Raw genomic sequence first — 25310 nt, 5'->3', positions numbered from 1 at the left:
TGTGGACGTTTCTTTTGTGCTGACGTATAAGAAGCTCTAAATATCATGTGATGTGCAGTGCTAACTTTTATCATCTCACATGGATAGAATCTGGAAGGCCATAACAGGAGGCCTTCTACCACTAAGATGGGCCTAATGGTTTTATACAGTTACTATTCTTGAAGAAAAATCTCTGCACAAAGCAATCTCTCCTAGTTTTGGTATAAATGTACTGCATTCCAGTTTACATGGGACAAGCAGAGTTAAAAATAGACTTGTGAGACCCTGATCTTGCAAATCGCTTGAACTGGGAGTGTTTGCTTAACTATGGGATGCATTATTCGCCTGATGTTGGGGTTTTGTTAGCTGCTGGGAAGTTCCCCTGTTTGGCTGTGGTATCTGGAGTAGCACATGAAACCATACTTCGGATGCTCTGTGCTTTGGGTTTCTTAGAGGTTCTGAGGTTCCAAAGCAAGTAAAACCAGGATTTCAAATAGACTTTGAAGAAGAATACATGAAGAGTATCCTCTTCAAGGATGGACAATTCAGCTAAATAAGGCAGTCCCTGCTCTAGCAGTGAGATGTGGCTAGCCATAGGGGGGATTTTCAGAGCCATTACACACCAAATATTTTCTTTTGTGTCTGGGTATTTTCATCTGCAGTTTTAAACAAGTCCAACAAATGGGTTATTCTGAAATAATGTAAAATTGCAGCCAATTTCTAAATTTGGTTTATTCTTCTGAAGATGGAACAGTTTAAATATCATGTTTTGCACTGTTGATTTTGTAGAACAGAGAACTTTGTAAGCCAGAGAGAGGAAGAGCAGGGGGAATGAGCTGTCTTAGCACCGGTGTTTTTCTTCCTTCTTTTGTGATAATAAAGACTTGCTGTCTTATATCTCTGATGCATACATCTTTCTAATCTCCCTAATGCAGCCAGATATGGTCCTTTCTCTGTGGGTCTGCCAGCAATGTGGGTGTTAATCTGGTACCAGTTTCAGGAAGCATGAATGTACTCTTAGCAAAGCTACGGCTAATTTAGGAACCAGGGAGCTACAATTCTGGCAGCAATTATGTACTAAGAAAATAAATTCAAAATCCTGCAGTTTTATAACCCTAGCTCTGTAGAGAATTATACAAGTCACTGTCAATCTAATCAGATTAGAAATATTTATCCTGTTGCGTTTTTGATGAATGTAACTGGAGTGCCATTAGCTAAAAATTGTTTTTGATCTTGCACAACTTGAAAGAATCAATGTGATTAGTTTTCTTTTTTGAAAACAAAACTAGCATAATACCATGTGCTTTCCCCTGCAAACTATGCTGCTGGAATGGGATGTGCTTTTGCCTTAAACAAGAGCAACCAAAACTGTAAGTCACTCACTTGAGAAGGCTTCTGCTGGGACAGAAGCTCTGTGCCCGCAGAGTGCAGCGGGTGGTGTGAGGAGAGGAGCATGTGCTGCTGTAGTTATTGGTATGTGTGCTTTTTTGTGTGTTTTAAGCCACCTTGCACCTCCAAGTTAGCTTAAGACTCCTTTATTTCAGGCATAGGTGTTCTTGTTTTTCCTTTGTGTATGCGTGAAAATGAAATAATTGCATGGTCTTAAGTTTTCAGGGGAAGAGGACAGATTTTTATCATTAAGCTACTATGTATTTGTTCTTCCAGCTCATGTGGTATCCAGTTTATGCCCATAAAGTATCTGAGATGCCTTCAAGGGGAACACGAAGCCTAAATATCTTACTAAGTCAAGACATTTTTATGTGTAGTGCAGAAAGAAAGCAGACACAGTAGGGGTGGATTGATCAACTGCAGCAGATTTGGTTTACAGCATGTCTTAGGTTTCAGATGCAAGCTTTAGCGACAAAATCGTTTACAAAATTTTTTGGATTCCATCTGCACAAGAAGCAGTTTAAATCATCAGACTTGTATAGAAAATAACACACCGGCAGGGAGAAATTAATTAACGTGTCTTCTGTGGGAGTCTTCCAAACTGCAGACACCTAGGGGTTGTGAGGCTGAAAACAAATTCAGCTTAATTTTATAGCAGTGTTTTCAGTGAGACTTCCAGTCTACTGTGTGTGTGAAACTGGTCAACTGATGAAAAACTACATAATTGGGGTAGGGGGAAGAATTCCTCAGCAGCCACCCAGATCTAATGCATAACGTGCAGACATGAGAAGCCAGCCAGAGCTCAATGCTTCTCTAGAGCCAGTGGCATATGGGGAGATTGTGTAGCTGGTTCATGTGGGAGGTGAAACATCTGGTTGCAATGCAGATGTGAGGCCAAGAGTGTCAGCAGGAGATACTGACAGACCCCCCATAGTACAGGGGGCTTTGTTCTGACTGATAGAAATCCCTTGCCTCAAATTCCAGCTTTCAGTTGTGCTGGGAAAGGATTTCAACATCCACCTCCCACGGCTTGGCCAACAGGCCTGAATGTAAGTCTGTGCAGAACTGAGCCTGCTTCCCCAGCCTGACCTTCTTCCCTTGTATTTTACAGATAACTTTTAGGGACTGTTTGAGAATCAAAGGGTTCTTTGTGCCAAGACAGTGTTTGATCTTGCCGAACTGCTTGCTTCATTTTTTTTCTTCCTTTCAGCTTTGCAAGTACTTTGGGATGGACCAACTCAGAACTTTTGGCAAATAAGTGAGTTGCCAAAAACTTTACCAAATTTACTGATGTGTGCATGACGGCATTGTAGTTTTATGAAGACATTTTTTCTTTGACAGGTATTCTATTCTCACAGGTATTCTAAGTTTCTATGATTATAGGACAAAAACTACATCCCACCCATACCTTATTTTAAAAAGTAAGGGAAAACAGACTGGCAAAATTGTGGAAATTGATATCAATCAGATTCTGCAGCTTGTAAAACTTAGTGATTGTTTCTCCAGTGGGGTGAAACAACCTAAAATATTCCACAAATAACCCTTAGGTAGCCACCAGGTGAGTTCTCTGCATATGGAGTCAACCTGGTGTCAGTGCCAGTACTTGATCAAAGGAAAAGAGACTGGGAAGAGGAACCCCTCTCACACATGGATGCTTAGTGCTTTTCAGCAGAAGACTAGGAAATTATTAAGAGCTAACTGTCTAACGTTTTTCAGAAGTATTTCAAGCCTGGATCATGTAATTCACTGTTCTGAATAATACTGGACTAAGAGCACACTCTAATCACACCTTTATTCCCAGAAGTTCTTATTAAGCTGATGAATATCTTCTAGCAAGCTGTCTATCCTCATTTTGGAGATTTCAGGTGACAGCAAGTGTGCTTCATCTCTAGGTAAAATGCCCCCTTGCTAATTATAGACTCTGGTGAAACTTTGCACTTTATTTCTAATCTGGATGTTTCTAAGTTTATCTTCCAACGATGTAACTTTTTCTTCACTCTGTTCAAGAACCATCTACTAGTAGCTACGTTTTTATCTTTTGAATTAATGGAGTGGAATGAGTTCATCAGGTGTCACAGGAAGAGGTGCACTTTCTGACCTCAGATCAGTTTTCTCACTCTCTTCTCCCAGTTTTGGGGAGTCTTGTGTGAATGTGAGCACCTGTGGCAAGTGCAGCCCTTGGGACTGGGTCACCCTTCTGCAGGAGGAGACATAGGGCAGAGGTGCTGGATTGAGAAAGGCACTGCAGTACTTGTGGAGTGGGCACGAGCACGGCCAGATTTGTGCAGCATTGCATCCAGCCCATTAGCCCTGCTGAGATCTGTCTTTTGAATTTCTTTTGGTCTCGGGTTGCCATGCTGCTGCAGTGTGTTGTGAAAATGTGCATTTTGGTTGTGTCCCAAGTTTGCAGGTGACCACTGTTTGGCTTCTCAGAGAACTACACTAAAGGGAGAATATTAGCCTTCAAATCACTTCACAGTAAAACCTCTGTAAATTTATGTGATTGCATCGGATGAGCTTAGATGCAAAGAACCTGTTAGATGCAAGTGGTGAGGGCAGAGTAATATTTGTGGTTCAGGAAGTTGTGCCAGACCAAATTCTTATCATCCCAAGTGCTGATTGAGTGTCAGCACTCCAGGTAAAAAGCCTACTACAAAGCTATCTTGTTAATATATGCTTCAAACCTAAAATGAGCAATGAAACAATCCCTGCAAGCATGGATGTGCTGTTCATGAAGGGCATGTGCTGAAGCCAGCAGATCAACATGCCTGCCTTAATTACAGCTCTGAGTGACACTACTAGACCCAGTAACATCGAGACCACTGCGTTTTATCTTTTAAGCTCCACAGCCTCATTAAGAAATTAAAACATTTGTGGGTGTTTCATGTAGTGTTTCTCCCTCTGGGATGTTTAAGGTAGCTGACTGTCAACATGGTGATGCAAGCTATAAAGGTTCAGAGAATTACCTTGATGTTATGACAGCCTCTTCCATTTAGATTGTGATCCAAGGTTCATTTTTCCTCTGAGGCATTCATTGAAATTCTGTGCACAATTTGTTTCTCTGGTTGTTTAACAATGTCTCTTATGTTTTCCCCGATTTAAAAAAAATAATAAAAAAATCCTTCTTTGTAGCAGAGATAACAGAGCAGGATGGTATAATTGCAGTAAAGAGGCCCTGGAGCTTGCAGTAATAGGATGGTTCATCTGATGTGTTACTGCCATTAGAAAATATATATGTTCTCAGGGGACAACAAAGAAACTTTTAAGGATTACACTTCATGTAGTATGAAAGCTAATGAGCAAAAGAGCAACTATGAAGAAATTTATTGCTGCAGAATGGTGCCACTTCCTGTTTTCACTTATTTCCTGATACCTGTGTAGCTCCAAAATATCCATCTCTGCCCAGTGATGCATGGCTTTGCATGCACTGCAGTCAATTCCCAAGCTTTTTGAGAACACTATTATTTTCATTTCATTGAAAAATAAATAGCATGTCAAAAGCATGGCAGAGCTGAGTTCAGGATTGAAACTGCTGTGTGTACAAAATAGTGTTGGGAAAATAGCACTCTCTGATGGTCTGTGCCCTTGGGAAAAAAAAAAAATAAATTGCTAGAATGATACAGTTTCATAAGCATTGCTGAAAGCTTGATATATCAAGCCTATCAGTTATGAGGAGTTTCAGTTTGCCCATCTTCATTCTTTCCCTGGACAGTGTGCAAAAACATGAAGACATCAACACACAGTAAACACTGAAGGATCTGTTTTAAACATTATGTGGCATGCAGAGTCAAAGTTGCACAGTTTTGGCTGTGGAAGTGGAAAATTCAAAGCAGATGGTTTCTGATATTAACAACTTCTTGTACAAATGGATTGCCACATAGACTGCAAGTTCTTGCTGCTTGCTTTTGTGCTGGAACAGAAGCCATCTAGCATAAAAGACTTGTCAACTTTTTTGTTGTTGTTTTTTCTACAGCATTTTCCTCATGCTTCTTGTAGAGCTTGTTGCAGATAAAGGAATTTGTTCACTTCTTCTTATTCTGTACCACTCTGCACTATTGGAGTGTATCTTTGTACATTATTGGGTTATGGTCAGTACATGAACTTGCATCTTCCTTCATACATTTAACATCATAAAGGGTCAGACTTTGCTGTCAGAGAAGTGGCTTCATTTGAGTTGTAGAGCCTTGAAGGGAAAAGTGGATTTTGAGCAACCACATCTGAAGTTCTCCAGCAAGGTCTGACATCCATAAATTCTTTATATTAGGCTACTAATAGGGTACTAATCATAAAAAAATGTCCGAGAGTATTAAATGAGGGACAGATGACAGCCACCATCTTTGCAAGGATGCAGGAGAGCAGTAACCTTAAACTCACCTGTTTCCACCCACAGTTCAAGGGAGCTATTGGTCAACAGACTACAGTAGCTTCTTCTGAATCATAGAAATGACAACTTCCCCTAAAGGCAAAGAAGAGTCAGGAGACAATGCAGTCAGATTCTTACACTAATATCTCTCTGCTACTATCTACTCATATTGGAAGTGCGTCAGAATACATCTGAAGCACTTTCTCTGCTTGTATTGAGGTCCCACTGTGTGGTCAAAGCATTGCAAAGTGCTTGGAAAGGGAATGGGAAAGAGGTCTTCAGATTGCCCAGGGAGTAAGCAGGACTCTGCATGTTAGGACAGGGGTGAGGCATGCACATGCCTTATGGACAGAAGAAAGTCCTTGAAGAGTAGTGGGATTGTTAAAATAATATTACATATCCTAGTGAACCTCAGCACTTAAACCTTTTTAACACTTTTTTCTGTCCTGCACCTGAAATGCAGTATGATTGTACTATCTGTGTTTGCCTGATTTCACCCATTCGTTTTGACAGGGCAGAGGTGCAAGTCAATGTAATGCCCCAATGAGGTGATGCTTACGTGTTCAGCATAAGGGTAGACACCCAGTCATTTTCACAACATGTTTCTGTTTGATAGTTATGTCTGCCCTGAGCAATAAATATATCATATTGGTGAATATGAACACAAAGCTGAGGCGAAGACACAGCTGTATGTTTGAACATACAGCAGAGTATCAGCAGTAGCCTGATTAAAATAATGGTAATGCAATTACATTGAGCAATGACAGCTGGGCTTCTCTCTTGTTTACCCTGATGGTGTCTACTGTCTGCTTCTGCATAGCACCAGTTGCTGCCCTGTGCCAGTGCATCACAGTCTAGCACAGTGAGCACAGATCCAAAATTTGGTAGCATTCCCCAGCTTCACATCACTGAAGATTCCACAGTCCGCCATCAATCCCTCATTCATTGCTATACCTGGACTTACGTTGACAAACATAAGTGATATGAAATTAATTATCTTCTGCAGCTTCCACTGTCAGTTGACTCTTTTCTGCTTAAATTTCCAGTCTTGTGAATACCAGAATAGTAGCGTTACATTTCTTTACCTCTTCCTTTCTCCCCCATTCTCCCTATAACTTGTATACAGGAGCAGAAGAGGACTTGCAATTTTACTATTGCTGTATAAGCCTTCTGTAAACTCAGTTACAGCACTTCTGATGTTGGTAATTTTTGTGACTAAAAAATATGCTGACTCTGTGTTTGTGCATAGGAAAAGAACAAATTTGAATGTATGGTAATCTGGTGCATTTGGGAGATGTTTGTTGCTATATTCCAGCCAAGTTAATCACTCATGGATTTTTTATTATTTTTTATTTATTTATTTTGCTCAGTTGACAGGAGACATTAATCTCATATCTGTGGAAATGGCATCTTTAGTGTCAAAAGTGTTCAGATATACTCAAATATTCTCTGGCATCAGAAAAGATTTTGAAGGAGAGCTATCAGTTCAGGATAGACTGGCAGGAACAGAGACATTGGTAACTTTTTCTTATACAATGAAGAAATACACAGGTGATGTTTTCCAATTTGTGAAGTATATTGAACTGTGTACTGTATTCATGAATATAAATTGAGCAGACGTGACATACATTTTTCATATAAAAATAACACAGCATTGTTGCTTCTGATAATTCTCCTTTGCCTGAAATATGCTTATTCTGAGAACATCACTACAAAGTTAATAGTGCACTGCATAACTACATATGAAATATACGAGTGCTAGAGGACAGAGAATGTCTTAAGGAGGAATTATTCACGTATTTGCAGTGATTGTGACTGGATGCATTTTTCAAGGACAGGATCTTTCTACATCTTCCTTTCCTTTTCAATTTTTTTTCTGCAAAATCCTTCATCTCTAAATATTAGCTTCACCCAGCCAACCCACGTCCATCTTGTAAGGCTGTTTCTTAGGCCAGATCGCATTGCTGCTGAGCAACAATTTGTTTCCCATCTACTTTTCTGCTTCATTAGCGGCTTTGCCCTCCAGATCATACAGACTTTGCCCAGTTAGTCCTAGAGGAGTCAGAAAACCAGCAATGTTGTGGTGACTGAACACAGAGCCAACAACAAGCTGAAGCCAAAGCATCAGCTTTTCATCCCTGTGCAGCCACTTGCAAGTTCCTCTTGTACCAAATGTGAAACAGTAGGGTAGAATGCGACCCTTAATATGTTCTAATCATATATATATAAATAAAAACTGGCAAGGAGGAGCCAGTGTGTATATAGATACTGTTCTTGATTAAATCAAGCCATCTTTGTTTACATCATGATAGGGGGGTGCGTTGCAAGAAAGGTAAGAGAGATGGAGGTGCTTTGTGAGGCACAACTCTGAAGATCAGAAAAGTGATGGGTTAGATTGTGAATACTGGTGTCCTTGAAATTGGCAGGGTTTTTGCCTCTGGAAATACCTCGAAGCCAGTGGCACTTTGTGTTTGTTCAGGGCCTTAAACCATGGACTGAAGTCAAATGTCCCTCAAGGTGGTATCTTCTGCAGGGTTGAAGAACACAAGGAAGGTGTGCTGCCTGCTCATATCAGCCTGCCAGGGCTGCCAGCCAACATGTTTATTCCCTTTAGATTTTTATTTCTATCAGTGCTTCCGTAGAAATAGAACTCCTTTTTGACTGATGTGGGGAGAAATACTGGGATCATTTGCCATTAGTGAGAACAGTTTTAATTTTGTCTGTAAAAGCGACAGTGTACTTGAAGGTGGCTTTCTTCTTGCAGGTTACCAGCCTGTCCTGGCAAACCAGCAGCAAGGGTTCCAGGGTCTTGTGGGAATGCAGCAGCCTCCCCAAAGCCAGAGCCTGATGAATAATCAACAGGGAAATCAGGTGCAAGGCATGATGGTGCAGTATCCAGCCATGTCGTCTTATCAGGTACTTAGAAGCTGTAAAGACTGCTTTTCTTCTTTGTAAAGTGCTTAATTGAATTAAGTTTTCATGTCACAGAATGGTCTTTATTACTTCATTAGGGCAGTATGTGACAGGAGGCCTCTTGATAAATACCATTCTCAGTCAAATTGGTTTCTCTGCTTCCTGTTTATGTATTCTTACTACTCCCGATTTTCATTCTGAATTGGGAATACATTAAATGAACTACTAGTTGCAGCCTACAGTTCAAGAGAAAGTTCAGAAAGCATGAAGGCATTATACTTCATGTGAAGAAAATGAATTAAATAAATAAATAAGATACTTTTTTTTTCCTTACCAGTTCGATGTTGTTTTCTGTAATTAAGTTAAAGGCTTTACCTGGTCCAGTTAAAAATTAGTCATGCATGAAGGTTTATGCCGGTGCCCTCTGAGAGAGGATCTCACCACGTCTTCTAAAACAAACTGTAGCCAGAGGGATACTTGTTTTACTGGACTTAGGGGAGAGGGAAGGAAGTGGCTTGTGTTTTACCAGGTCTGTAACCTACCCAAAAGTCTGTATTTTCCCAACTTGATACCTGGATTCTGTGAAATATGACAAAAGCTTGAGGCCACCTATGAGGTGGTCTGTGCTTATGTTTCCTGTTGTGGTCCCTCTGGAAATTTAAGAAACAGTGATATTAGCTCCTTTCAATAGTTTACACTGATTGAGCAGCCATCCTTTGATTCATCCTTTCCATCGCCTTCTTTGAAAACACCACAGTAACCTGGATGGAAATGGGTGGGCTCGTGGGCATAATTTTCTCCTTAAGTCTTCAGATTTACTATATGGAAAATGTGTTTTAAAGTTAATGATCAAGTTAAAGGCCTAGACCTTTTAGATGGCCTTAAATATACCAGGGTTGAGTCTTCTGTATTATAAGAATATTTGTTTTGCATTATTATTAATGTAAGAATATGATCTTGGAAATTCACATTCAGCTAGATCATGACAGAACCACTTACTAGTCCCTGGAGCACAGTGACTTATTTTTAACAAATCTCTAGTCAAAAAAAGATCCTCAGCCATTAAAATAGTTTTGAGCAGCAGAAAATAACAAATTTTGTCTAGGCATGTCATATTACTGAATTCAGTAGAAGGAAAATAGGAATACTTGGGACTTATTTTAATTTATTTACTAATTATTTTTTCTACATATTTCTCTACATCTGTCTAGGTGCCAATGACCCAGGGTTCTCAAGGATTGCCACAGCAATCATATCAACAACCAATCATGCTACCTAATCAATCAGGTCAAGGAACACTTACAGCCACTGGAATGCCTGTTTACTGTAATGTCATACCTCCTGCCCCACAGAACAATCTACGGTTGATTGCCCCACACTGCCCCTCCAATAACGTTCCAGTTATTTCTGCCAGCTGCAGGACAAACTGTGCGAGCATTAACAATGCAGGGTGGCAGGTCAAGTACTGACACTGGCTTAGAGTGGATATACAAGGATAGTGGTGCATTATTTGACAAATAACTCATGGCCTTCAAATGAAGAGGAACACAACAGGATAATCAGTTGAGGACATAAGTACTGACTATGCCCAAGTGATTTGCTGCTGGAAAAAATCTGTAAAAAATAAAATAAATTTTGGAAAAAAAAATGTTTGCTGGTTAATGGTGCATATTCTTGTCATGTCTGCTAGGTATGCCTTTATAGCTTAGCTAGTGACATGAATTCATTGAGGTAAGATTTTTTCCTACCACTGAACACCACTGTGTAGATTGTAATATCCCTGATTCGGATTAGTTTTGTACTTTGTGTTGAGTTTGTGAAGCTAAAAGTATTTAAAAATATAATAAAATCACATTGTACCAAAGCTGTAATGGAAATGAAAACAAACAAACAAACAAAAAAGAAAACAAAATGAAAAAAAAAATACTGAATGGAAAGAATAATTTATACACGCTATAGAGTTTTTTATGGATATATACTGTATTGTAGTGCTTAATCACAATAAAGCTATTTGACCTCATGGAGAAAGGTCATGTTTCTACCAGCTGCTTGGCCTCCTCTTTGTTCCTGAGCAAACTTCCCTTTGGTTCTTGTCTGGTTTCAGATGAAGCTAAGGGAGAGATGATGTTCAATGAGCTTGTGGGTGTTTGGGGAAAAGGCTGGATGTCTAACACACAATACCATAATAGCTAAGGCCATTCAGAAATATTAGCATAGACACCCAGAAAGAGTTCAGTGAATGAGGTGCCAGATTATCTTAAACTAAGTTTGTGCGTTTCCAGTCCCCAAGACCACTAATGTCACAAACATCGTTTGCTACAGCTACTAACTTATATTTTTTCAAGAGGTCATACACCCCCTCATGTCCGGTAGAATCTCGTCTGTTGGCTGGAAGCTCAGTTCCTTCTGGTGTGGCAGCCACAGTGCCCAACAATTCTTTTGCTCTGTGGAGAGAGATGCTCTCCCCAGTTATTGCTACTGTAGCTATAAAGACATTTTGAAACAAAAGGGTGACAGCTCAAGAAAATGGTCCAGCAAGTTCAAGTGTGGATGAATTAGGGTTTATTTGCTCTTAAAACATGCGGAACAGTGGTTTGTCTAAAAGTTTTAGAACCCACCCCCTTTTTTTCCTGTGGTGTTTCTCATTATTACATCCATGTTCACTCAAATTCCAAGTTCGTTTTGATAAATTATTCTTCATTTATAAATGCTGTATGAAGTTCCTCATTCTGCATCAGTGCTGACAACATTTGAGTTGCAAATGTTTACCAGACAAAAATTTGTTCTTTCACTTAAACTGCTTTTTGATCAGTTATGAATACCTTTAAGACAGGCGCTGAGTACCCCAGAATCATGAGGAAAGCCTGAGATCCTTTTGTGTGTGAAATCTGCATGTGTTTTAGTATGATTTTAGGTATACTTAGGTATAGTCAACGATGCCCTTGGCCATTGCTAGTTTGCATGTGAAATGGCTTTGGTTTTCCCTTTAAAGTTAGCATTTCTTTTACATGCCTCAGCTGCAGAAGCAGGAATCACACATGCTACAATCTGTATTTCAAACAAATATTTTCTATACAGTAAACATACTTTTAGATGTTCAATATGTTTTCACATGTGTCTTAACGTGTGGAATTTCTTCTGAATCCAGTCCTATGAGATAGATGAAAGCCAAACACTGACATTTTATGTAATGTAATCACAATTCATTTGCTGAGAGACAGTCAAGAACATGAGCAGGTAAGTAAATATAATTCACTCTTCAATTAGAGGTGAAATGCCTAGGGAGAACATGCTGATTGACTTATTTTTTTCCTTCTTTAAATCTAGATACAACATGTGGATTTTGCCTGTGACCCTGAGCTCTCATTTCAGACACCCTGCATCATATGGCATACTTGCTTTTTATTGTTTTATATACTACTGAGGGTTCTCACTTAGCATTAATATAGTTATACTTAATTGGATTTTCTTCTGCTGAATGAGTGACCCGGAATGAATGGCTGTCCTTCCCAGTCAGGGCTCCAGGGTCCAGCAGAGGGACCCACTTGTGCTTTGGGCAGGACAGCTGAAGTAGCAGGGAGGGTGGGCAAACTGAGGTGTACGTGGTGTCTGGAGCAAAGAGACCCTTTAGTAATCACTGCATTAAATCTTGTTTCTTCTTTCCTCTGAAGCATTACTCTTACCCGATCAATCTTCATTCTTATCAAGAGAACTGTGAATGAATTTCCTGGTTAAAAATAAAAAAAAAATCCCTCCCTCAGCATCACAGATCAATGGGTTGTAGATGCTCTCAGTAGCAATAGGCAAGGGAGTCAAAAAGCAAAGTCTGGGAATCTTACTTCCCTTAAAATACAGTTTCCTCATGCTCTTATGCCACTCTGTTAGTCTTGTCCCCTTAGCAAACATCATGTCCCGTGATTGAATGTGGCTGTGAATTCCCATTGTTTATCTGTCTCTGCTCATTCAATGAGCAGCTCACATAAAACCTGTGAATAGCTGTGAATAGCAAGGTTCCTATTGTTTGAATTCTCCCAGCCTTGTGGTAGGAGCACCTACCTGCAGGGTTATGAACATTTCTGCTGAAATGAGTCTTGCTATGAAAAATCGAGCAGTTTCAGGAGGAGGTCACAGCCACCCGTTCCATCATGGCCTACATCATCTGATTGTCTCACTCTCTAAAGAGTTTGAATCTCCTCAGGCATATAAGAAAACCAAATTTAATCTCCCTCAGCTATAAAGAATGCCCTAATTATGAAGGCATCATGTACATGGGTGAGACATCTCATGTGGTGGTGCACACAATTGCTCTACTCTGAAAGAATTCACATCTGAAGAAAATGAAGTAATTCTGTTTCCATATCAATGTAACCACAAAATTTAATCTCTATTTTTACGTCATAATATTCCGTTTTAAGTCCTTCTCTTGCTCTCTCTCTCTCTCTTTTTTTTTTTTTTTTTTTAATTATTACTGACAATATTCTGCGTGGGATTGCTTAGTACCCTTCTTTTATTAAACTAGAGACATTTCAGTATTCAGAAGGTGAGGAGAAAGAAAAAAAGAAAAAGAAGAAACAGAAAAAGAAAAAGAAAGCAACCTTCAAATAAATGGAACCAAAATGGGTAGGTAAAGCCTAGTATTTTTCTCTGATCTTTAAAATATTTTGTAGGAACAGTCCATAAGAGGATTGCTGTTTGACTCAGCTGGCCAAACTAAGTTCAACCAACTCAGCAATTGGTCAAGTTGCATTCAGAGTCCAGCTCATAGCAGTGACATGATTTATACAGCGTACTCCTCTCCTGCAGGGTTGCTCTGCCACAGTGAGCTTGTTTTAATATTTTCTTCCCTTTGAATTCAGGCTCAGGCAGATGCTCTGTGGCAGCCCTATTGTGGTGCTAAGAGCTGTTTGTTGCATTTTCCCTTTATTTTCTGCTTGCTTGCTTTGGTAGCTGCGTTTTACTTTCTCCAACTTGTTTAGACTCTGGAGCTGATGGAAAGTTCTCCTAAGGCCCAGTACATATTTTATTTGCCATTTATTTATTTATTTGTCCTGAAAAAACAAAGGAGCATATTGTGAAATAAGCTGACTATATCAGAGGACACTGAACAGTCTTTTGGATGGGCCTAACCCATTTGGGCTGTAATTTGCTGAATCTGTACATTTTAACAGAAGCCAGATGCTATTTGCTATTGTTTTGCCCTTAGTACTGCCCAACAATTTCCTTCTGAAACTGTATTCCCTTATGTTTCCTTTTAACTTCATTTGAGCATCTTGTACTGACAGAAGAGTGCATAAATTACCCTGGCAGCAAGGAATGGAAATGCACTGGGAGGTTGTGGTATGTCACGAGCATCTTGCTCTGCCCCATTAGCCACTCTGTAGTGTGGCAACCCATCTTGGCATGACCACTAAGTGCTTGAACGCATTTCTTCCACTGGTGTTCCTGAAAGCAATGCAAAATGCTTGCTGATCAGTATCATTTCAGCCCTCCTGTTCATGAGGCTGTTGAGCATGTGTTTCCCCCTGGAGTTAAAAAAGAGAAACAAGTATCCTCCCTTGATACTCACTGGAAAGCCCCTGGCGAAGGGTAATGTCCCGACAGGGCTGGAAGCTTTCAGCTGCTGTCTACCAGGGCTCCCCTATGGGCTGGCAAGGAGGAGGGAGACTCATTGCCTCAGTCCTCAAGAGTACTCTGCTCATGCTTAGCTCAGAGACTACGCTTTATAAATGCTCCCAGCTTCAACGTCTGTTTGGCTCATATCAAAACCCATGTCTCTGGTATGGGATGTCACCATGTAGTATCAGGCAGTGGCGACCTCAGGGCAGAGGATCCCCATTTCTCATTGAATTTCTGCCCCTGGCTTGGCTGGAGAACTGACTCTCTTCCCTGCTGTTTCGTTTCATTCCTCTGAAAAGTGGATATAATGAGCTTTTGTAGCAGTGGACTGGTAGTTAAATAATTAATGCCACACAGAGTTCCCAAGGACAGTTAGCCCAGCATTCAGTAAGTGGCATGAAGAACTGCAAAATTATATGTTTTGTAGTGGTACGATTTTGATGGAATACTGCTAAAAATACTGCTTTCCAGCACATGGCAATACAGGGAAATCAAACCTCTCCTCTCTGGCTCTTTTTACAATATCCCACTGACTGTGGGAGGGGGTGACTCCTCATTACCTCTCCTGATAGAATGACAAGGGAACAAATAGTATGCTTATTAAAACAGCAATTTCCTAAACAAAAGCAAACAAAAGCACTTTTCCCCCCCCCCTCCCTCATAGGGTATATAGACAACCTGTGGCATTGCTGGCTGCAGGATGTTAGATGTATTTTCAAATGCAGTTGGACAAGGTCAGAGAAGAAAGCTGTACTGAAGACTAATAAATACAGAGAACCAGTGTCCAGCTCACAGAGGCAGAGAACAGCCTAAAGAAGTGTTGCCATATATGTGCCCTATTCTCAAACCCTTCTCCAGGCTCCATTAAAGATGTCTGGCAATGAGCCTCTGGCTTAGATACAGCAGTTCTCTAAAGCGATATTCATCACTCATTGTTTAATAAACAAATTAAAGAACATTGGTATCCTCTGACTGAGCGCATCCCAAAGCAAAAGCTGTAAGAATGAGAAGGAGGAGGTAAGTCTAAGCTCAGGTTAATTTTCTTCAGTGTGCTTAGTGTCGGATGCCCCTGACTGTATGAATAACTACTCCCAGCCTTACACAGCTGCTTGTTCTGCTGCTCAGAGTCAGATGTAGTGCTATGCTGAGGATGTAGTAAACCTTCATGTGGGAAGTGCCTCATGATAGCTTTTCATCATATTTCCCTTCTTTGTAGCATATAATTGTTCATTAGCATTGTAAAGAGTAATTATGTTTGAGCAATGCCTTTGTGCTAAGAATTTTTAATTCTTCAGCTGATAATAATTGAAATACTTTTGGGGGGTGACTTTTTTATATATGTAATCTGTTATTTTATGTCAAAAGTCTTGGCTTTTCTGAGAATCAGCTGTAGTTACCATTACGGGTGTGTTTTTTTTTTTTTTTTACATTATTTTGTAATTGACTTAACAGAGCTTAATTGATGTAGGCATTACATGAATAAATGGCAAGGGAGCACCTGAGATTAGCTTTCAAGCTGAAGAATAGCAGGTACTCTGGGTAAATTTATGGAGGCTTGCTGAAAATCAGTACTGAATTCTTCTTCCTTGGTTTTCATTGGAAGAGATCAGATGCAAACCTACCTGTGTTTAATGAAGCACTCCACCTCAGCTCATCGTTGTGTTTCTGAGGAATAGTTTTGTGGGCTGCAGATTTAGGAAAGAAAGTCAAAAAACTTTGCCTTTCATGTTATGGGCACAGTTTTATAGAAGAGAGTTACAAAACAGAAACATAAGTGGAGGACAATGCTATAGCAAAGATAAATGCCACCCAGTGGATAAATTATCTCCATTGAACTCTACTAAACAAATCTCTAGAGGAATGCTTTAAAAGGATGCCCTCAAAGAGCACTGTGTATTTTGAGATAAAAAGCAGACTTCACAGTTCCCAAGCCTATATAGTGTTCTGTTGTTGTTGTTTGTTAGGTTGGTTGGTTTGGTTTGTGGTTGTTTTTATTATTTTTTTTGAACTGTAAGGGTGAATCATATGGTTATGAATCAAGGCACTTCTAGTAGCCAGGTTTAGCTTGCAAATCTACACTAGATAACCTCCACCATCATGAAAAACTACTTTTATCTGCATGGAAAACAGAAGGATGTGAAATCTTTGGCAGTTTTCCTGTAGGTAGTGGCCACAGAGCCAGTCAAGTATGATAGCAAGACCAAGTGTATTGATAGTAGAGGAGACTGGAAATTTTGTACTTCGATCCCACTGGGATCAAAGCTGGTGGGAGAAAAGAGCTTCCATGTGTGTGTTTGTGAGTAAAAATTTTCACTAAGGAGAAAAAGGACTTTTTTTTCTTTCCCTAACACCTTTCAAATAAAAGCCAAGGCTTTTCCAAAACAAAACAAAACAAAACAAAACAACAACAAAAAAAAAAACTTGTGACTTGTGAACTCTTGTGAGCTGGCTGTGCTTCTGTTGTCTAAGCTCAACACTGCTGATTCACTGAGGGTGTGATTTAATAATGGGACATGGTGTCAGGAGATCTGTGGTCACAGTATAACCTTGTGATTTGCAAAATTCCATGCAGTTACTTGGACACCAAATTATCTCATCTAAGAATCAGGGAGGGGAAAAAATTGACATTGAGATCAAATCTTAATTGGTAAATTTTGACATTGATATTGAGATCGAATATTAATTTGTAAATTTTGACAAATTCCACTTTTGCAATAAAAAATTCTCAGATACTTTAGTGAAAATTTCTACATGAATCAAAAATAAATTTCAGCACTGCAGACTATGCCACACATTGCAAAGACCAGGAGATCAGACCTTAAAGCAAGGTACTGGATATCTATAAACTTAAAAATAACAGAGTTTAGAGCAATTCACACATACCAGCTCAGTTAACTGCAGTAACAATAAATTAAGTGGAGCTCAGATAGCACCCCAAATCTGGAGTCCAGTACATCCTTGCCCCAAACCTCCATTCAGGTTCAGCTCCTGCCTGCACTTAAGCTCGTGCTGAGGTTTCTCTTCTGCAGAGCAAGCAGGAATGTGTTTGCACAAAGCTCACATGTGGCACGTGAACAAAGCTCCCATGCATGCTAATGGTCACTCTTTCATTTTGTTTCATCTGCACAGATGAAAACTGGAGCCACACAGTGTGCTGTAACTCAGCACTGCCTCAGGTGTCCACTGTCCTTCTTCCTGCCAGTCACGTAAGCCTGTTGGGCAACACATCCCTGTGGCTACAGGCTATGTACAGCTTGATGCCTCCTTTATTGGCATGGATATCGGAAAACCACATGCTGCAGGGCTTGTTGGTCTATTCTGCTAGGCTGAAATTACCAGTGCAGGCTTCCGAAACCACGAAGTGGTCCAAATTATATGGAAGACACTGGGATATATCTGGACATTTGGATAAATCTGGAGGCTTCTTTGTGTCTGGGGATGGGGAGAAGGGAAAAAAAAATAGTCTGTTTTAAGTATTTCTTGAAAACATTTTTATCTCCCTAGTCCTCTGGGACTGGAAGATTATATGTAGCTGGCATGTGGTGGAAGGAGTTACTGACAATGTGCAAATAAAGATGTTGCAAACATCAGAGCTATCACACAACAGTAGAATGAACCCTGGACATGAAATGCAGCATTGGAAAAATCTTGATCTAAGAGTTGTGCTATCATTTATTCATGTGCTTCTGTGCTCCCCTGGACAGGGGCTGTATTTATTAGAAGGCTGCTTTGCGCTACAGCAAATGTTTTGTGCTACGGATAAGCATTGACTCTCCTTGCTTAAGAAATAATTGGTTTTTCAATCAAATTATAATATTTATTTATTTATTTATTTATGGAGTGGAAAGCTAATTGCCTGAACAGATCTGTTTAGAATAAATGTGTGAGAGTAACTAACAGTGCCCAAGGACAAGTACATAAAAGGAAGCTGCAATTTTTTCAGACCATTCACCCAGCACAGGACACCTCTGGTGTAACTGTAATTTATGACCACCCTCGTCATCAATAAAGCATGAGTTTAAAAAAAAACAACAAACAGCATGTGGGATTTAACTAAGAATATTTCAGTGGCTGTTTTAAACCATATGTAAGGATGTAAGGGAATATATGAATACATCTTTTTTTTTTTTTTTTTTTTTTTTTTGAGAAACTGAGAATTTCTACAGCATTCAAAGTAGTAGAAATATTTGAGAGCAAGCTGCAGTGGCAAGGTCTTTCAGCTCAGCTCTGCTTTGATGATGTCTATATGCTGTGAGACAGGTATGAGTAGCTAAAAGAGAAATGTCTCTGTTTTCCTCTTTGTGTTGCCCAGATTTGTTCCATGAAAGTAACCTGGCAGCTACAGTTAAAAGGGCTCAGAGAGGTCACACACACAAAATTAATGGCTTGCAGACTCAGCGAGAAGGATGTGATGGTGCCTGTTTTTTCGAAGCATGTGAGGCAGTCTAGAGAAGGCAACATGCTGCGCTGTGCTTGGGGAAGGTATGCTGAGCCCCCAGAGATGAGTGTGGCAAAGTCTCTGCATCCACTGGATAAGCCTGTGTACATGCGTGCAGTGAGGGACCTGAGAGCAATGTGTCTTGCAAGCAGAGTCATAGCCCTGCCGCCTGTCTTCTGTGCCTATTATGGACAGCAGAAAACCAAAGATTGGGCCCATTCTGCTTTGCAGCCTGCTGTATTTCTCCTCAGCAGGCATTTGTCCATGCCTGGCATCTCAGCGGGCCTGAGTGAAACAGTGGCTGGCAGCTTCCAAGAGAATCTGGGTCCCATGCCAGCCTACACAGGAGCTGAGACCCTGACGTCAGACCCCACATCGTCAGTGGCTTTCCATGAATGGCCATAAATGTCATCTGCAGGCCCAGCTACCTCGACAGATGCACATTCCTGTCAGTCATCTTTGGTTCACATCTACGCTTCACAGCACCTCATGCCGATGGCCCTGTACACACAGTGATGTGACCTTCTGGTCTCTCATGCAGACCAAGCCATTCTGGCATCTGTGAAGATCCCGGTCCCAACAAAGCAGGTGTCCTGCTGCAATCTACTGTGACACTTAATCCTGCATTTGTGCCTTGCTTACTGACAGCAGCCAAGCAGAGCATTGAGATCCCTGTGCTTGCAGTGCTGCAATTGGAGCTGAGCTGTGCAGGCAGCAGCTCTCTTCCCAGCCAGTGCCCATGGCGGCTTGGCACAGCGCAGGGCAGAAGTAAGCTGATATGACCCCTATAGGCATCGCACATGTTTGGCTTGTAGACAAGCAGGTCCCTCTAGGGAATGGTCAAAACAACTTTGCAAGTGTTATTTTTCCGGTCTCGGTAAGGCTAGATGCCTTCTCCCCAAAGATGTGTACTCTGCTGGCAACCGGAGTGGAGTCTAGATCAGTGGTGGCAGGGAAGCCTGAGAGGCTCCTCACAGGCACGGAGCTGGGCTCCTGTCACACCTCGCCTTGCTATAAAACATCAGCTTGCTCCCCTGCTTGCAGCACCGGCTTTAACTTCCCTCAGAAATATTAGATTGCAAGCTAGGAGGATGAGCAGCCTTGGGTCATACTTGTGCATCATGCATTGGATGCTGCTGTCTAGGGAAGCAGCGTTCTTTTCATTTCCATCATGCTGCTATAGAAATAGGAAGGTCACATATGGAAGTTGCATTTGACTGACATCAAGTCCTGAAAACCTAGCTAGTTAAAATCATGTTATGTTCCAGTTTTCTAATGTCTCTTCTATCCATGCATTTAAGATAGAGACAAGTGGAAATGATTAGCTAACTGAGTTTTGCTTGAGAATGCTTTTTATTTATTCATTCATTTTTACTTATTTTCTTCTTCTCAGATATGCTTTCTCAGCTGTGCATTTTTCTTAAAATGCCATTGCCCATGGAACACCACCCAAAATAGGAGAAAGGGGAAGTTATTCTTCAAACACTGTCACCATCTCTGTATTTTCCCCTGTATTTTGTAGACTTTATATTCAAAATTTCCTAAACTTTTTTTTTGTTGTTGTTCTTTAAAACAATCTTCACAGCTATAAAATGTTCTTGGAATTGGAATGTGGTATTAAAAGTATAAAAATAGCCAATACATTGGAAAATATATTTTCCTCTTAAGTCATATTACATGTTTTGGACACTTGGGTTAGCTAATATTCTTTTGGTTAAAATACACTACATACCAAATGTGATTTTAATTGGCATGTCCCTTTGAAAGAGTGTTCTGGTTGAGTGTGTGCAGTAGAGCAGTCCATTATAAAACATGGGTGAGCAGCAGTGCTGCCATCTCAGGGATCAGATCAACAAAGTCCTTGCAATTTCTTGTTTCACGGAATGTAATACAAGTGAACCAGAGCTGTGAACGTGAGGCATCAATGCTTTGCAAACCTGTGGCCATCTACATGCACAGATTAAGCTTCTAGTGTGTGCTGGTATCTAGAAATAGCAGTAGTGGCATTGATATACAAGAAAATGAGGATAGTTTGGGGAGCTGATTACGTGGAGATTCATGACTAAAATCTTTTTCCAGCTAATTCCTCTTTTCTGCATCTGATAGTATTAACATTTCCACCTTCTTTCTGGGGAACTGAACATCATGTAGGAAAATGCTCTTCACCAGCATCAAATTCTTGCTAATAATTTTCCCCAGGTATTTCATAGTATACTTCTTGTGTAAGGAGGTCAGCTTCATCATCCTTTAGGATGGCAGATGGAACGACTTGGGTGAAAGAGTTTGACCAAGATCATACAGCAAGTTAGTAGGCAGCAAAAAGAAATCAACCAACCAATTTAAAAAAAAAAAAAAAAAAAAAAAAAAAAAAAAAGGAAAAAAAGAGAGAGAGAGAACAGAAAGATGGAGGGAAAGAGAAATACAAAGTTTCTCCGTGTAGCTGATGTTAAAACCAGGAGACATAAGTGTGGTAGTACTCAAGGCTGGACTGAATTGTGCATCCCCAGTGTTGCAAAGGAAGGCGCAGGATGAATCCCAGAGGTAGGATTCATGCCTTGTTCATTCAGAGCAGCTTAACTTCAAAGGAAAGGAGCAAGATTTATGTGGTTCCACCTCTGCCTTTCCTTACTGTACTTTCTAGTTCAATTCATTTTTATTTCTAGTTCAATTCATTTTTCTTTTTCTTAACAGGTCATTAAAAGGGCTGTTGGTATATTGGCAACAAGAGAAGTCCAACTCAGACAGCTTACAGAACCTCACTTTTCAAGATGTCATGGGTTTATTTATATATATATATATACACCTGTTCTTTTTGTTATCACTGAAATAAAGTTGTCCAAAGTCAGGAGTTCAGTAGGGCCTAAGAGAGCTGATAAAGCTCAAAAAGAGATGGACATTTTTTTTTATTATTTTTTTATTTTTACATTTTAACTACAACAGCTCTGGTGAAACAAATCAAATACAGCTTTAAAACTTCCCTGCTTGAACTTCTCCTCTTCCCCTTCCCTCTCCCTGGGGTTTCTGTTTTAGAGCTCTTGAACTGATTTGTTGAGACAGATCAAAGTATAAAGTATTTCTCATCTGGTCTTATTTCTCTCACTGGATTGTAGTAGCAGGAGACAGGCAGCTCATTACAACTGGGAGAGTGCTCCTGTGAAACCAACTTCGTTACATCTGGTGAGAAAAATAAGATTCTGCTGGAGCCATAATTCAGTCTTGCCATCACAGAAGTAAATTATTTTAGAATGAATAAATAATGTCACACTGCTTCTCATTAGGGTGTGAGTCTGAGTATTAACATGATGTTAAATACATATGAACAGTGCAGTACTGTGAAGCCTTTGAGGTACATCCTGGGTTTGTCCAATTTTAAGCAAGTTTCCCCTCTACTTGTTCCTTTTCTTCCCTCTTCAACAGTGCTTTAGTGAACAGAGAGGGTGAGGTGGGTGTTATGCTCTTCACCAGCTTATGAGCCTTCTCCAGATGCTGACTGTATTTTGTAAACCACCAAAGTACCAGGTCCAGGTGTGTTTGGAGTGTGCTAGTGAACATGGCTCTTTGAACCCAGCTTTGTCTCCTTGCTCTTATTCTTTCAAGAGTACATCATGGAGGCATCTATGACAACACTTACTTCCTGGATGTCCAGATTTTTAGCTTTTTCTTTCAGGCAATATAGTGTCTGTTTTGGGAATATTTCTGGCTAATTCTCAGAGGGTTAGCATAAAGCAGAAAACTCAAAGCCCAGCAGAGTTAAAGTGTGTTAGCAGTATGCTCCATCTTGAGAGCAGCTCAGAGAAGGAGGTTGATTCTCACTGCAAACCACTTGTAAGATAGAGCAGTCATTTCACAAGCTGCTGCTGGGCAAGGAGCAGGACAAGCTTTCTGCCTTTGCCCCTTGCCCTCATCCTTCCTCCCAAAGGCTTTTGCCTATGCAAGCCTTTAGCAGACCTAAAACACTACAAGCTCCCCCCCACACACACACCCTGAACAAAACAAAACAAAATCAGCAGCAGAGTTGGTGTGTATATAAACTGAAAGGATTTTAATCTTATTAAAAAAAAAAAAAAAAAAAAAAAAGATTATAGGAAAGAAGGGAAGTGACTTAACCAAGGTTACAGCTTGATGGTAGAGATTTCAGGTCTCCTGACTCCCATGAAATCATGCCTAATTCCAAATACATTAGGGTTGCATATGGTTTAATAAGTTAATTGAGACACAGAATGCAGGAAGCAGAACAGAAATGTCTTTAATTGGAAAGGGACTCTCCTCCTGAGAACTTGTGCTTCTGCTTAAATGCTGTATGATATATACTGTGGTCTCATTTCCTCTCCTTCACATAAAACATAAGAGAGCCAGAGAAAGATATGCTCCTGTAGGGAAATGTAACTATGTAACAAATCAGTTGGTGATAATTTCTTTGGAGTGGCAAGACTAGGCGTTTTGGCCAGGTATGGCAAGAGCACAGCAGATGTTGGGCGGTGAGGCAGTAGATACTGATGCTGGCAGAGGAGCAAACCCTGCCTAGATGGATGTGTGGCTGCATTTTAAGCAAGTGCAGCTGCCTCATCTACTTAAAAGCTAAACTTTGTTCAGGCTCTGAGAAAACCTCCTTTGCAGAGTAAGCCAAGATGTGGGATGGAAGCAAGGTCAGATCCAGCCTTCACCTGGCAAATGAAAAGGGTGGAGAAAAGGCAGACGGCTGATGGATTTCCAAAGCTGGACTTGCTGCCCCTTGCATTGCTGCAGGGGAATGAGAGGAGAAAGGCTGGTGGAACTAAGGCCATCACGCAATAAACTTCTCACTGTGTGCCCCAGTGCTTATCTCAGCACCAGCAACCTGGTTTCCTAGAGTTGTGTCAAAAAAACAGACAGTCACAAGATGAAAACTGAGTTGTGGATTTTTGCTTTACATATGCCATCCTATAATTTGAGAGTGCAATAAGTATACTATAAAATGGAGCATGTTCTGGATTAGTTCTTGCAAGATAGAGCAAAATAAGGCTCTGTGTTGTGAGCCCAGCTAGAACGTCCTCTGGAAAGACCTTGGCACTGTGTTAGCACTGCTCAGCAACAACTAAAACATCAGTGAGTTACCAGCACTGTTTTGGTCACAGACCAATGCATTGCACCATACAGGCTGCTATTAAGGAAATTAACTCCATCCCAGCCAAAACTAGTACAAGATCAACAAAGCTGTGATATGAACATAAACACTTGAAGAAGGGCTGAAAACAATCAGGTTCCCTCCCCACAGTGGGTCCAGGAGACCCACTGTGAAATTAAATTTCCCTGATGAAGCAAGGTTTGAATAACATAAAGCACATGAAGTCTCCTCCTGGGGAGGCTGTATTTGAAAATTGCGTCCTCAGTTTGTTGTAGTTCAACAGCATAAGTGTGGCCTTATCAGGATTTCCTGTATGCTAACAGCACCCGTTGATAGCTCATTCATCTCACCTTTCCAGGATGATCCCGCATAGGCATGCACATCACGGGTTGCTATGGGGCTTGTGACCAAAGCCAACACCTTTGTGGGCACCTTTTAAGCACATGGAGCAGTGAAGCAGAAACAAAAGCATCATGGAGGTTATTGTTTTTAATGTAAATACGAGCCTAAGCATGAGAACAGAGAAACATCTTCAAAGAGACCTTCTGTGTCACTGAAGCCCATCCAAGGCACTGTGTCACCCTGCTATGCTTAACCATGGATGACTATAAAACTATATAGACATTTTGTCCCTCTGCCCCTGTGTACATGGTTTGGAGACATGCCCATCCAGTGCTTGGAGACCTCCTGATAGCAAACCATCTGGCAAGACTTTCTGAAGTTGCTGTAACACAGAGAGATTTGAGCTGGTATTAAACATGGATGGTGAGGCCTCTTCAGCAACAGGGGTTAATCCAAATCTCCCTTTTCCTGACTGTGTTTCATAGCTGATGTTCAGACATCTCCAGGACACCATTTAAGCAACAGAGCTGAGGATTTTCAGGCTAGAAAAGCTAAGCCAAGGTTCTGTACTTACGCTATGGATTTTTGCTTGTCCACAAACACTTTGCTAAGCTGAGGATCAATCTGTGAGCAGCACCCTGCTGTTCCCTGAGCATTTTCTGCTCCACAGGCATTTCTGCTAGGGGTTGAGGAAGGGAACAAAGACTCATCTAGTGGCAAACAACTAGCAGCAAATGTATCAGTATCCCTATGCACTCCTGCTGCAGTCTTACAGGAATGTTCTAAAACAAGAAAGAGCTTGGCAGATGTCTTATTCTACTGTCATGCTTTTGCTCATGAACTAAATCTTGGATCAGACATACCTCCTAGATGAACTCTAGGCACAAAGCCTCTATTCTACCAAGATCCTGAAGAATTTTGCCATTATTTCAGGGGGATTGGACTTGATCCTCTCTGATTAAGTTCTGCTTACATTATTGTACTAGTTTTGGCTGGGATGGAGTTAATTTCCTTAATAGCAGCCTTTATGGTGCAATGCATTGGTCTGTGACCAAAACAGTGCTGGTAACTCACTGATGTTTTAGTTGTTGCTGAGCAGTGCTAACACAGTGCCAAGGTCTTTTCCATTTCTCACATTGCCCCACAAGCAAGAATCTGTGAGGGGA

At 40.6% G+C, this 25310-nt stretch overlaps 1 protein-coding gene across 20 annotated transcripts in view; it reads left to right on the top strand.

Moving 5' to 3' along the window:
- ARPP21 (cAMP regulated phosphoprotein 21) overlaps positions 1–10685 on the top strand; it is a 152709-nt gene extending 142024 nt beyond the window's left edge. For 15 of the 20 annotated variants that reach the window (XM_084511656.1, XM_084511654.1, XM_084511658.1 and 12 more), the window contains 3 exons: positions 2579–2626; positions 8496–8647; positions 9856–10685. In XM_084511656.1, the coding sequence (XP_084367782.1) occupies positions 2579–2626; positions 8496–8647; positions 9856–10113 (458 nt within the window). In that variant the 3' untranslated portion in view covers positions 10114–10685. The remainder of the gene's footprint in view (positions 1–2578; positions 2627–8495; positions 8648–9855) is intronic. The other 5 variants (XM_084511649.1, XM_084511648.1, XM_084511645.1 and 2 more) reach the window with 1 other exon arrangement.
- The last annotated feature ends 14625 nt before the right edge of the window (positions 10686–25310 follow it).

The sequence above is a fragment of the Aythya ferina genome (genome assembly GCF_964211825.1).
Source record: "Aythya ferina genome assembly, chromosome: 2".
NCBI classification, from domain to species: domain Eukaryota; kingdom Metazoa; phylum Chordata; class Aves; order Anseriformes; family Anatidae; genus Aythya; species Aythya ferina.
Note: the sequence above shows the minus strand (reverse complement) of the source record. Positions and strands in the feature narration are given on the sequence as shown.